Source organism: Helianthus annuus, chromosome 13 (genome assembly GCF_002127325.2).
Source record: "Helianthus annuus cultivar XRQ/B chromosome 13, HanXRQr2.0-SUNRISE, whole genome shotgun sequence".
NCBI lineage: Eukaryota > Viridiplantae > Streptophyta > Magnoliopsida > Asterales > Asteraceae > Helianthus > Helianthus annuus.
The window spans coordinates 9,098,398-9,113,298 of record NC_035445.2 but is presented as its reverse complement, the minus strand read 5'-3'; the positions used below and the strand labels follow the sequence as shown (position 1 = coordinate 9,113,298).

Below are 14,901 nucleotides of genomic sequence, written 5' to 3'. Positions count from 1 at the left end.
CTCTTACCTTCGCATATGGGGATGTAACGCTTATGTTACCAGTGAGTCTTCGGACAAACTTGATCCTCGCGGTGAAAAGGTTGTTTTCATTGGATATGCATATCCGGTTGGTTATTATTTCTATAATCCTGCTGAAAATAGAGTTTTCACTAAGTGTCGAGGAACATTCCTAGAGGATGAGCTTATGGCGCGAGGAATTGGAGATAATCTTGTGGATCTTGAGGAAATTCGAGAACCATAAATTAATCAACCAATAGTCGAATCTGCCTCTCAACAAAATATTGTTGAACCTGAACCTGAGAGGATTCAGGAATCTGATGTAACACTAGGCGTCCGCAGAAGTACGAGGGATCGTCATGAACCTAATCGGTATTCACCTGATAGGTACGTCTTGACAATAGATCAAGAAGAGCCCTCAACCTACAAAGCTGCGATTTCAGGTAACGAATCTGAAAAATGGCTCGAAGCCATGGGCGTCGAGATGCAATCCATGTATGACAACCAAGTCTGGGATTTGGTTGAACTTCCTCCCGAATGTCGGACTGTAGGAAGTAAATGGGTTTTCAAGTTGAAAACAGACATGGATGGAAATGTGCAAACTTATAAGGCTCGGTTGGTTGCTAAAGGATTTACTCAAACTCAAGGAGTTGATTATGAGGAAACCTTCTCACCAGTAGCCATGCTTAAGTCTATTAGGATTCTACTTGCCATAGCCGCGTATTATGACTATGAGATATGGCAAATGGATGTCAAAACCGCGTTCCTAAATGGATACCTTACAGAAGATGTCTATATGGAGCAGCCTGAAGGTTTTGTAGATCCTAAGAATCCAAAGCAAGTTTGCAAGTTGAATAAATCCATTTATGGATTGAAACAAGCATCTCGAAGCTGGAATCTTCGTTTTGATCAGAAAATCAAACAATTTGGTTTTATCAAAAACGATGATGAGCCATGTGTTTACAAGAAGGCAAGTGGGAGTTCTATTACTTTTCTGATCCTGTATGTAGATGACATACTTCTCATTGGAAACGATATCCCAATGCTGCAGGATGTTAAATCCTGGCTTGGTAAATGTTTCTCAATGAAGGATCTTGGAGAAGCTGCTTATATTCTAGGAATAAAGATTTATAGAGATAGATCTAAGCGGCTACTTGGACTTAGTCAAAGTACGTATATCGATAAGGTCATTCGGCGCTTTTCGATGCAAGATTCCAAGAAGGGTCTCTTGCCAATGGCAAGTGGAACCGTACTGAATAGTCATCAGTGTCCCAAATTGGACAAAGATAAAGAGGATATGAAAAAGGTTCCATATGCCTCTGCTATCGGTTCCATCATGTATGCCATGTTATGTACTAGACCGGACGTATCGTTTGCTCTGAGCTTGACTAGCAGATATCAACAGAATCCTGGTAAAAGTCACTGGATTGCTGTGAAAAATATCCTAAAGTACTTAAAAAGAACTAAGGATATGTTTATGATATTTGGCGGTTTGGAAGAAGAGCTGAAAGTAAAATGTTACACTGACGCAAGCTTCCAAACAGATCGTGGCGATTCACGATCTCAGACAGGCTATGTTTTTACTTTAAATGGTGGTGCTATAACTTGGAAGAGTTCTAAGCAAAGCGTGGTGGCCCAGTCGACCACTGAATCAGAATATATAGCGGCTTCAGAAGCTGCTAAGGAGGTTGTTTGGATGAAAAAGTTCATTGATGATCTCGAAGTTATACCAAGCATACAGAAGCCTATCGAGATATTTTGCGACAATACAGGTGCAATTGCTCAGGCAAAGGAACCAAGGTCGCATCACAGCACGAAGCATATTCTCAGAAAATTCCACTACATACGGGAAGTTTTGGAAAGAGGAGACATCGTAGTAGAGAAAATTGATACTGATCAGAATCTAGCGGACCCGTTTACTAAGCCTATACCTCAAGTGAAACACGAGAAGCATGCAGATAGTATAGGTCTTAGATATGCTAGACAGTGGGTCTGATTTTGTAATTTAGTAATTTGGTGCATTTTGAACTGTAAACAATATTTTATGTTTATTTGAATTTAATGGTTGAATGTCTTTTAAACTATTATATTTGTGTTCAAATATTAGTACGTTAAGTATCTATGAATATTGTATTCTAAAATGTCTGTAGTCTATCAGATTCGTGAGAACCAATCTGGTAAAAGACTATTGTGAATTAGATGGTTGATCCATATCATGGATACTCAAAGTGTTGAGAACCATATTCACTGATATGATTAGTTGAATCATATTGGGCGTAACTCGTTTCAAAATGATCTTCATGGATCTTAGTCATAAGACATTTTGAATAGGTACGATCATTGTATCCTTAGACCTGCGGTACATACTAGAACTAACTTAAATGAATGATTGCTCTTTGATTCTATCTAACGCTGTACGTAACTGGCAGTAATAAGGATAGTTTTGGGAATGATCTGAAGTTTAGTGGGAGTTGTTTGTAGCCAAAGGGATCTGTGCTTCTATACTTAGGAGAGGAACACTCTGGCGCCTTTCGTTGATTTGAACTGGTGTTAAACGCGTGGCCACGCTCGAACTAGTTGTAGTTTGATAAACCACTTCAAATCATGAACGAAATTAGAAATGGTTGAATAATATATGAGAATGAATTGAATCCATGTCTCATGTTCAACAAGTGTTCAATACAGAGGGATAAATGAGTCGATAACCCGGGCTATAGTATTTGCATAACCAAAGGTTTGATTAGTGCAAAGAATTAGTTGACATAAATTTGTCATACCTTGCCGGGGGCAATATGATGCAGCTAGGCACCCACTATTGTGTACATTGAAACTTAATCGGCCAATCGACCAAGTGGGAGATTGTTGGATATAATGTTCAATTGTCGTTTATAATTCAATGTTGCCGTCAAGGTACGACCCAAAGAGTTACACTTTGGGCAACGAACATGTAACGGTGTTTTAATCGTTAATCACCGGATCACGAAATAATAAGCGTAATGAAAGAAACATGTAATTATTTAGAATAATTACGGAGAGCCGGATTTAATATTATAATTGATTTGTTAATTATAATATTATATATATATATATATTGTTAATTATTTAGATAATTAAAAAGAGAGATACTTGTTATAATTATGAGATAATTATGTGGAGTTGTGATTAGATTACAATTCTGATATTGGTTATAATAAAAGATATACATATTATATCTTTAACTACTTCCAATTTAATCTCATATATGCATCCATATAGTTATAATGGATATCAAATACTTGGGCTTATCATCTATCGTTGGAAATAAAAGAACAAGAAGGTTCCATAGGTTTTTTTTTGGTGGAGGCTTTTCAAAAAGTCCTCAAGAAACAGAAACAATATACGTAACTTCAATTTTGTGGAACTTCAGTATTGATTTTTGATCGGCTGTCGCAAAAGAACAAAAGAAGGAGAAGCAACAATTTACAAACAAGTCATTTGTTTCTTTGATTACGCATAAGGTAAGGTTTTGAACTTTATTCTCTTTAGATTTAGGTTTCGTTTGAAAGCGTTTCAAACGAACAAATCAAATTTCGTGGTCAACGATCATCTAGCGAGATCGTTCGTTGAACCAAGGTGTCTTACTTGGATGTCACGATTCTTTAATTTTATATAACCTATTTTGATTGTAATGAGATCACTGGTGGAATCGGTTTAGAACCGAACCTCGTGTACATGTTTTCCGCTGCGTTCAGTTTGTTTGACAAATTGATAAAAATTATTTTCTAAAAGTTACACGAAATTCCCAACATTCTGTTGGTGTAATTTGCGTCCCGCATGGATCCATCTCGAATGAGGTTTGCATAACAGGCCCAAAATCAATGGTTCACACTATATCTGCTGGCTATAATGTCTTGTGGTGGGCCTGCCAAGCCCAATAAATTTCCTCTTGAAGTGTACGTGCATCTACTTTGATGTATTTCCAAAGTGAATTACATATGCATATGATCTTTTTGTAATCGTCCAAGGCTGTTATTATATGTATATGTAGATTAGGGATGATGCACACATGCCCAAAACTCCATCACATTTAAGTAATTAGCTGCACTTTCATAACCCACAAAATACTCCAATACTAATAATAATATCAAATGAGAGCAGCTTTTTATTGTTAGAGATAGCGGATTCGGTCCACTCATAGAAAATAGCGGTGAATTTCCTTCGGTCTCTGGCACCCCACTCTGCCCAACTGGCTGGTCATTTAATTATTACTCGTTTTCACTTCATTTGCACCAGAACCTGACCCAACACAAAATAATGTAATATAATACTAAAACTAAATAAAAACAAATAAAAACTATACAAAAATTATACAATATACACGGGACAAATATATGTATTTTACTACACATCAATCTTCCTAAGTTAAACTGTTGTTTCCAATTTGCCCTGCTACTAACCTACAGTATGTGCTCATCAAAGTGTTTAAGAGCTCCATATGTTCCTTTCCCACCTCAACACTCACTTTTGAGAAACTTGAAGTGTCTAGCCGAACTGTATTTGGATTAGTTGACTGACCAGCATTGACTGTTGATGAAGTGTTTCCATAACAAACTTGTTGTTGACCTTTGTAGTTTGGATCAAGAAATAATGGTACTCTAGTAGACCGACAGCTTTGCTCTGAGACAACTGGTTGTGGTGTTCCACACATATCGGTGCTTGAGACAAAAGTCGTTTGTAGCTGAGCATGTTGAGCAGGTCTTGCAACAGTGCTAGTACCTCCACAATTTCCATAATACATTTCAGGATTTTGTGGCGGAACTCTTTTTGCCTTCCTGATTTCTTCTTGATTTTTGTTCTCCAAAAGCTTAATGAAATCATGGATGTTGGTCGAAGCCAAAGTGCCATTATACTTCAGAATCTCCAAGAATCCATTCCATTGAACTGGCAACTGTCACACCCTAACCGATGGCGGAATCATCGGGGCACGGCACTGAGCGAAACAGATTGTCCAGGAGAATCCATAACAACTATTAATTATAATATATTAAAGGTTCATGTCCCATACCACAAAAATATAAAATAAAAACAGTTATTACAGACGATGTTCTCAAAGACAAATATCCACTCCGACAACTCAGATTTTATTTAGGTTTGTTTCTAAGACTCCATCCTAGCTTGATTTCCACATAGCAGCAAAACACAAGCATTCTAAACACCTGTCACATAAGTTAAAATAAAGGTCAATACACATAGTGTAAAGGTGAGCATACAAGTTTAATAGTATAATAGAGTTCAAAATCGTTTACGCATAACCAGCATGTAACATGTAGCAAAGTGAAAGCTAGTAGGTTATCGACAATGAAATATGCACAGACGTGAATGCGATTTGTAGAATGCGCAACACATATCCCCACTGGGACACGTGATGTAAAGCCCTTAACAACCCTTGTCCACGACAGGTGCTGAGTCCAAACTATAGTACTATCGTTGCTAAGGTGTCAGGCAACAATCACTGTGTAAACATAACATACAAGCATTCATCGAATAACACGTAGCATGCAATAACGGTCAGCGTATAAATAGTGTTTGCTTTGTGTGTCGATTGTGATTTGAATAAGTAACGTATGTAACACCCAAAAGTGCGTAAAGCAAAAAGGGTTCGAGTATACTCACAGATTGTGTTTAAGTAAATAAACACTCTCTTGGATTGAAGGGAGCGCTGAGAGATTAGCCTGAACAGTTAACGATAGCATAAGCGATGAACGGCGCATTAAACAGTGCGAAAGGACTAAGTGACGAATGGTAATCCGATCGGATGGTCATCCGATCGGATGGACATTCGGTCGGATTGACATTCTTTTGGGATGGATGTGTTTGTGTTTAATGGCTTTGAAGTTTTCGTTGTAGCACTTTGAAAACAGAGAAGTATCTCTACCCTTCAGGTCGATCGATTGAACGGTCGATCGATCGAACAGTCGTTCGATCGGATAACGATCCGATTGGCCAGACATTTCAGTTTGAGAACAAGTTCACAGCAGGATGGTCATTCGATCGGATAGTCTTCTGATCGAATGGCAATCCGTTAGAAACAAATGATCTTTGAAAATTACAAAAATGTTTAAGTGTTGGAGATCCAAACGTCAACCGATCGGGCGACAATCCGTTCGACATTCAGATCTTTTGAAAGTTTGAAAATTGGTAAAGTGTTAGAGGCTAAAATGCAATCCGATCGAATTGTTGTTCGATCGGATGGCAATCCGATCGGACGGCAATCCATCCCAACGATCTGATCATCTTCAAACTTGATTATTTTGAAAAGTTTGCGGTTTGATCGAGACGGTATGACAATGTATTAAACAACGGAACCTCGTTAAGTTTAAGTCCTCCGACCGAAGTGGGAATCACCCCGGTCTGATCAGTTTACTGTTCGTGACGGTGGTTCATGTTCAACCCCAAATCGGTTGTCCCTTTGATAGGAAATCAGATCTCAGACCGACACTTCACTAAGAATCGAGTAGAAGGCCTGAACGAGCTCCGATTCTATCGGTTTTGAGTGCATTGAGTGTAAAAGAGTTGAAAGAAAGTTGGAGAAGTATCTTTCAATCCATTTAACTTTGAAATGCTTAGATCTATGCGAAAACAATGTTTATTCATGTGGAAATCCTTCAGATCTGAGTTATTCTTGGTGGAATGAGGTAAACTTGAAGTTCATAAGAACTCCATGATGACATCACCCTAGAACACCATAAATCCGCTGATTTCACGGTTAAAAGTTAAGATTCAAAGGTGAAAATGATGAAGAAGTGTGTGTAGATGATAGATGTTCAAGATTTGAGTTGAAAACTTACAAGAATCGCGAGAAATCGAGAGAAAAGAGGGCTTGAGCGTGCTGGTCGAACGAGAGAGCTGTCACATCACTGTTGTGATGTGATAGGGGTATTTATAGGTTGCCAAAAGAGGAAAGTGGCACAAGTGTCGGATAGGATGGCACATCGATCGGATGGCCATTCGATCGAATGGTTATCCGTTCGGATGACCATTCGATCGAATGGTCATTCGATTGAGTGGTCGGGCGAGTTGAGTTTTGGCGTTTTATTTTGCGTTTTTGAGCGTTGCGATGCGTTTGAGCGAGGGTTGATTACGCGATGCGATAGATTAATAATAGCCAGACAAATACTATATCTAACATACAATCATCCTAAATAACTTGCGTTTAGCGTTTGCGATTAAGTTGGGATAGAGTTGCGATTGCGTTTTGATTAATCACCACTAACATAAAGTAAACATGCACAAGTAACACATAAATAGCACACACACGTAAATCAATATTCAGAATCTGTTAATCAAGTTGCGAATGCGATGCGATTAGCGGTAGAGCGATAAACATTGATTAAACCTTGATTATTAATAGATACTCCACATAATACAACTAAAGCAATAAAATACAAGATTCGATTACAAGTCAATGAAGCACAAGTCAGTATCAAGCAAGGAGTGACAGATCGCAATTAGCAATCTTTTCTTTCTTTGACTTTGACTTGTATTTGACTTTCGTAACATGGGGTGTTACAGCAACGCATCGGCAAACTTTGCGACAAGCTCTTCTGGAGTTACCATTACCCCATAATTACCCAACTCACTCAGCAGATGATAATATCGACTTGTCATATCTCCCAGCGACTCTCTTTCCATACACATGAAGCCGTCGAATTCCTTTTTAAGCAAATCATGTCTCAGTTTGCGTGATGCCACATTTCCTTGACCTCACACCTTTAAGGCATCACATAACCTTTTTGTAGTTTTGAAACTCGCAAACTAATGATAGATATCTTTGTTTAAGGATTGAGTTAGAATTGAGAACGCCTTCTTCTCTAAATCATATGCCTTCTTCTCATCGGTAGTAAGATCCGCAAATGACGCGGCATTTGAACTGGCTTCTCCAAGTGCTTGATCGAAATCCGAAGTAAAAGACAACCACAACTTCGTGTTTTGCCCAAGAATATACGTATGAAATCTATCTTGCCATCCGGGATACTCGTTCATATGCATGAGCTTTGGTAGACGGTTGTTACTTCCGGTTTCATTTTCGTTCAAAAGAAGACTTTGAATACTTTGATTTTGGTTAGTAACCAATGCCCACTGATTTGCCGTAATTGAACTCGCTTGTGATGAGGACAAGGGTGTGGGAGACTGAGCACATGAAGGCACTAATCCCTTACTCATATACATATTATCCGTGTTAGGGTCAGGTTTCCAACCCCACTAGTCTGTACTCATGATTGACTGCAATTGATCAACTTGAGACACAACTATGAACTCACCGTGAAGCTTCTGTGAAATACTTGATATCCACGAAAAATGAGAACCCACGAAAAAAACAAATTGCCTTTAAAAAGCTCTTTGTCCACGAAAGATGTTTAAAAACAAACCCACGAATAATATGAAGGGCCTTTTGTGAAAATAGGCCAAAATCACCACAAATAATAATCTTGAGTCCAATTGTTCTTCGTGAGGCCCAATTCTAAATCATAGTCCATGAAGTATACTAGTCCACGAAATACTAGAGGGGCGAACTATGTTTTTCCTGAAACGTTATGCCAAGGTTTTTCGTGGGGAGTGTTTGGATATAAAATTCAATGAAAAATGTATTAATCTTTTGTGGTGTGTGTTTTTTTTCGTGAGACAGTACAAGACAAAACAAGGTTTTCGTAAGGAATAGTATTTCGCAGGAATTGAAAGCTGTGAAAGTTGGTGAGCTTTTTCTATTTTAGCCAAAATCTGGTCCTCTGAATATGAAAAGGAGGTTGGTGAATACCCAGTTTTGGTTAACAGTAGACAATGCTGATCCATGAACCAGCGAGTTTGACAGAGCCTCGGTCCTGAAACGACGTGTTCAGTGCGTTTATTACGACTAAGAAAGGAGTAGAAGATAGATAAGACACCGAACAGTCACTTACAATCTGGTCTCTATTGATTATTCAACTTTACAGCACCACGAGACCAGTTGGACAGCATGTCCCCTCTGGGATCCAAAAGCTTCTCCAAATGGGAACCCCAAGTCCGTATTTATAGACAACTACCTATGTGTCCATCCGTCCGGATTGTCATCCGGCCGGATGGTCATCCGTCTGGATGGACCTTTACATTATCAAAACCGTGTCCAAATTTCTCTATTCTATACAATATTCAACACACGCTCTATCTAATTATTCGCACAGTGGCAGACGTACGAAATATGCACCAATAGAAAACAGAAAATATCCTTTTTCAGTAAAATTTTGAATCTTATCTTCTCAACAATGAAATTCTGGTCACTTTTCCGGCCAAACACCTCACCGGAAAAATTGGCGAAACAAGATTTTTGCAAAAATTTTAAGAATAACCGAATTTTAACATGTCACGATGTGTTTTAACAAGGTTTTTATGAAAATTTTTAACAAACGACAAGTTTTTCCAAATATTTAACCCATTTTACTTTCAAAAAGCTTGAAAAACTTGAATATCTTGTTCTAAAACTCAAAGAAATTCTCAGAAACTTTCAAGAGCTTGCTTAAAAACACAACCAATAGCTTGGTTTTAACAAGGAAGAGAGCCAAAGCTCTGATACCACTTGTAGGTCCCTAGAGGAGGATCTAGAACAGCTGTATCCTTGTTATGGAACACACCCGTAAGTGCGGAATCCAAGCGGGTATGCAACCAAGCAAAGAACACACAAAATACAAAAAGAAGTTTCAAAGTTTAAGCTCAAATATATTCAACCAAAAGAATTTTTTTACAGAGATTATACAAGATAATGTTCCCACAAACTCATTGTGTGCTCTCTTCTTCTAACTGGGTTCTGCAAGTCCCTTTTATAACACAAACAACAGCAACCCTACGAAAAGGTACTGGGCCCAATAAGCTAGCCCACGAAAGATGTAAGTCCCATAAAATACAAGGGTCTTTCGTCCAAACATGTGAAGAATGTTCTTCGTCCAAACATGTGAACTATGTTCTTCATAGGCTTATGTTTTTCGTGGAAAGTATTGGACGAAACATCAAGTCCATGAAAGATGTTTTTCGTGGGTATCAATCTAGGTTCTTCGTTAAGCTCTATAATTTGCATGCATATGATGTTCTTCGTTGGTCAGGTTATTCGTCAGGAATCATGACTAAACATCAAGGGTATGATTCAGGTTCTTCGGCTATGATAATCTTTCGTGGAATCAGCTGCAGCAAACAGACTTGCATAACTTGATACACATACTAACAGATTGCATTCTTTCATCTGTTTTACGACACGTACAAAGATAAAGTCATTCCGAATCAAGACGGAGGATATCGTGCTTCAGTCTTTATTTCGTAACATAGTCGAACTGAATCGAGTCGCATCCACATAAAATGCATCAACAAAGATATGAGTCCCTTGTATAAAATTTGACATACGAAGACTGCATAAAAAAATAATTGCGGAATGTCTAAGATAACAAAAAAATTAGAATGAAGAAGAATAAACTCGTATATTAAGACACACAGTTGATTTGGATTTCCGAACAGAGGCATCTTCATCTTTAATGCTCTAAATAACCATCGATAAAACCCTTAGCTGGAGACTTAGAAGTTGGAATCGACGGATAGTCGCTCCGGTAATACGTTTTCAAGTTTGCAAACGCCTAAAAGGAGGCTCCATGTAGCAGTCGTTATAAGCTATCACAAGATTCCAGTTGCAATCTAGGGTTTTGAAAGTCGATTGTCATTGAAATCGGTTAGAGGCAGTGGATTCAGGGGCGATTAGAGCTCTTCCTGTAGACGATGATGATGATATCTTTAGATGATAATGAAGTATTTAAAGAAGAATGGATACAGGCTGCATTTATCCATACACTTTTTGGATCTCCCAAGAAGGAGCATACAGAAAGAACCAGGGTTTAATTGGGGGAGAAGTTTGGTCCAATGAAAAAATTGCAGGGATGTTATTTACTCTCGGTTCTTGTCTTAAATCAGGATTTAAATTTTTAATTTTATTTTTCATTTATTTATTGTTTAAAATTTTGAAGAGGTATGACATCATGGATTTTAAAATTGACATCATCATTTCTAAATTATTGTCTTAGATTGGGTGAATTTGACCATATGACATCACACTTAATCCTCATTTATTAGATAAAAATATGCTTAGAATAGTATTTAAAGTATATGATTATATATCATTTATGTTTAATTTAGCCCACTTTAGAATAATATCAGTTAATATCGTTACAAGTTTTAACACCTTCGATGCAGGTCGCGAGTAACACACCACTAGTTAAATTTAAAACCCAAAAAAAAAGCAATAAAAATAGATTATTTAGTTTTTTCATATTCAAGGCTCATAAAAATCATTTTATTACTGTTTTTATAAATAAGTCTGTATTTAAGGGCCTATGTTTTCTACTTGCACAGGGCCCTCGAGGGCGTTCGAATTCTTAAGGACGGACTGGGTATTTGTTTAACTTTATTTATTAGCGTGTTTTGTTGATTACTGAATGAATGCACCATAAAAAAATTAGGATACTCCTGAATTTTTCTTCTATTTTTTTCACTGACATTACTAGTTGCGTATATAAGCAGCGTGATGACTTGCTTACCTTAGAAAACTTCTAATTAATAGTAACCGCATGCTACTGACTTGAACATGTACCTCTAGATGCCCTAAATTTTGTTAGCCGCATCTATACACGACATTATAATCAATGAATGATAGTGTTATTAACATGACCAGTGCTTGCAATCGTAACTTTATAAAGCTAACCTGAATCGCCGCTTAACGCGTGACGTCAAAAACATCTGGTTAGTATGAAAACCCCTTAAAAATACAAATAAAAAAATAAAAAAACAAAAAGGTAATAAAACAATTAAAAATACACAATTACACTTTCCCGGGCAATAATAAAAGTCACATGCCAATTATGGGACCACTCACCCCACCACTCAAAAGCCTTAAAACACATCACGTGGCCTGCATGGGCGCAGTTTAGCAGCACCCCTCCCCACCCCACCCCACCCCACACTCCCATTTGTCATCCTTCTATTTCCCAGATCCAATGTTAATCATCCGTACAATTATCGGATCCTGCGGCTGGCGGCGCCGGAGATGTCATTGGTATCGGTGAACCAGTGGTGGTGGTCCCGCCGAATTTATCGGCCTTGTTCATGTTTTGTTCATGATAAACTCTTCTTAATCTCTCTATCTCTTTCTTTAATGCTTCTTGATGAGCTGCAATTTGAAACAAATGATCAGATTTTAATTCAGTAAAAAAAGTTAATAAAGCTAGATGGAATATGTTCTTACCGTCTTTGAAGATCTTGTCCTGAATCAAAGCCGCGATTCGTTGCTTCAACGAGCTGTTATCGACGTTTAGAATCAGCCGTTGATGGTCCAGAAATGCTACCCGTGGCGACAATGTGGACACTTCCGTCTTCGCCAAAAAATATAATTTCATTTCAGTTATGTTCAGTTTGCTTACAAAACACTACATAACTATATTAACAAAAATGAAAAGTAAAAAATAAACTTAAACCATTTAACTTTTTTTTAATCAGTGATTCACATAATTTTTAGAATTTTTCACTTTGGTTATGTTGAGTTTGGTTACAAAACACTAAATAACTATAATTACAAAAAGGAAATAAAAAATAAACTTAAATCATTTAACTTTTTTTTAAGTGATTCACATAATTTTTAGAACTTTTCACTTTGGTTATGTTGAGTTTGGTTACAAAACACTAATTAATAACTATAATAACAATGTGGACACTTCCGTCTTCGCCAAAGATATAATTTAACAAATGCGTATATGCCGGTGTACATAAAAAATACTAAACTAATTTGTTGATGTGTTTAACAGAATAATTAAATTAAATGCATACCTAGACATTAATATGTTATGTATAGGTAAGAATAATATAGGTGATAAATAAATAAACTTTGCTCATATTTATTTTTAATTTCACCTATTGATGAATAAGTAATGATTTATTATTATTTTTTTTTTATGTTAGTTGATATAAACATGCAATTAAAAACCTGAAGAAAAACAAATAAAATAAAACATTTAAACCCTTTTTTGTATATTAATTTCAGAAGAGATGGATAACCTGCAAAGTTGTGACGCTTCGTTCAAGTTCAGAAATGTAATGCAGTTTCCTGATTCTTGATCGTTGGGCAGATTGACGATTAGCTAATATCCTGATACAGTTAAAACCGTAATTAACATCATGGGTTTGATAATCAAACTAACGAACATGAAGGGCGGACCCAAGCTTTGGCTTGGGTGGGCGGGCGCCCCTCTTGAAAATTTGGTTGAACACTTTGTTCCGATCCCCAGAAAATAATTCTTGGGTCCGCCACTTGGTACCTTTTAACTCTTTTCGGATCAACAACGGTGCCCCCGTGTCCGGAAACCATAGCACGCGGGTTACCGGATTCCGAATCATGTTCATAACCAACACCATCATCCATATCTCCGGGCTCACTCTTCAGCTGCAGCGACCGTTGTTTCGGTTCTTCTTCGTCGCTATTTTGGTCACAAGCGGTAGACGACGTCTTTAGGGACTGGAGATTCGCGTTGAACTCGTTGCAAAACATAGAGCTAAGCTGTTCATCATCCAAACGTCCAAACTCATCATTGTCGTTGGCATCATCACTAGCAAATGGAGCTTCAACAAAGGCAATTGGATCGCTGGTGGATCTTCTGTGAGCGTTCCTCCTGGCGGACGAGAAATCTACAAACTCGTCCATCCAGTTGAACAGTGGGCCAGAATCCTGGCCCATTGTTGGCGATTTTGGCGGCAATTGCGCCATGCAAATCTTATTCCAACAACCGAAAAAGTTTGCCTAGGTTCCGCCCCTTAAAAAAACACTTGTAATAATGGAAGATGGATGGATGAATGACGTTGGAGTGAATGTAAATAGGGGGGTGGATCACATGGAATAAAGGATTATGACAGCTAGCAACAGCTTGTGGTGTGTGTGTTTTTGTTGTGTGGAGTGTGTGTGAGGGAGAGAATGAAGCTCCGATGGTTTCATTGTTGGATTGTTTAATCGGAAAACTAACTGGCGGAATCTCAACTCCACGTGCTGCTATCATGCATCTTCGCTTACTTCGTTTCACACTAATGTTTAATGTTTTATGTGAAAGCAATAATATTATATGTATGTCATTATAAAATATGAAGGGCCGATCCTAATAATTAATGTACCCTGTTTGAGCTTAAAAATGTGTCTTTAGAAACTAACGAAATTGAGCATTGAGCTCACTAAAGGTCTAAGCCTAATGTCAATGGGCTAATACTAATCTAAACCATAAAAATAGTTCTGTCAGTGGGCCTATGTTGGTGTTTGTATGAGTATACCCAATTAATTTATTTATTTTTACATATACATATTGAAGTTTTTTATATATATAATAGCGTGTCTTTCAAAATATCGGGCCCTGGCCGATGATCCTCCCCGCCTACCTTCAGGGCCGGCCATGAAAATATGATTAGTGGTGGATACAAGATTTTCTTCTATAGGTTCTATCTTTTTTTTTTGGTGATCAAATTTTTCGTAACTAAACGTTAAAATTTCTGGTTCAAGTCAAGACAAATTTCTTATAACCAAACGTTAAAATTTTCATGCAAGCAAATTGGATGATATCTAAACGAGTCAGATGAAAAATTACATTAAATTGTAACAAGAAGATGTATTAAATAGACAGATCTCTTCGAAGTTGCATCTTTAATATATATGCACTTGATGGTTTTACTCTTCAAAGCCCATATCCGTATTGTCAAAATATATATAATCTCTTGGTATTAACTCAATATTTGTTCATATTTGTTTTTTTGTCTAATGGGCTTATTCTTTCTTTTTTGCGAGTTGGGCTTTTCTTTTATTTGGGCTGCTGGAAAAAAGGCGTGTAG

At 37.4% G+C, this 14,901-nt stretch overlaps 1 protein-coding gene across 1 annotated transcript; it reads right to left on the bottom strand.

Moving 5' to 3' along the window:
• Positions 1–11,716: 11,716 nt before the first annotated feature.
• Positions 11,717–14,101, bottom strand: LOC110897629 (basic leucine zipper 19). Its single transcript, XM_022144388.2, has 4 exons — positions 13,353–14,101; positions 13,093–13,183; positions 12,287–12,413; positions 11,717–12,211 (listed from the first exon to the last, which is right to left on the bottom strand). Exons 1-4 carry the CDS (start codon positions 13,796–13,798, stop codon positions 12,042–12,044), a joined length of 834 nt encoding a protein of 277 aa, XP_022000080.1. The 5' UTR covers positions 13,799–14,101; the 3' UTR covers positions 11,717–12,041.
• Between the last annotated feature and the right edge of the window lie 800 nt (positions 14,102–14,901).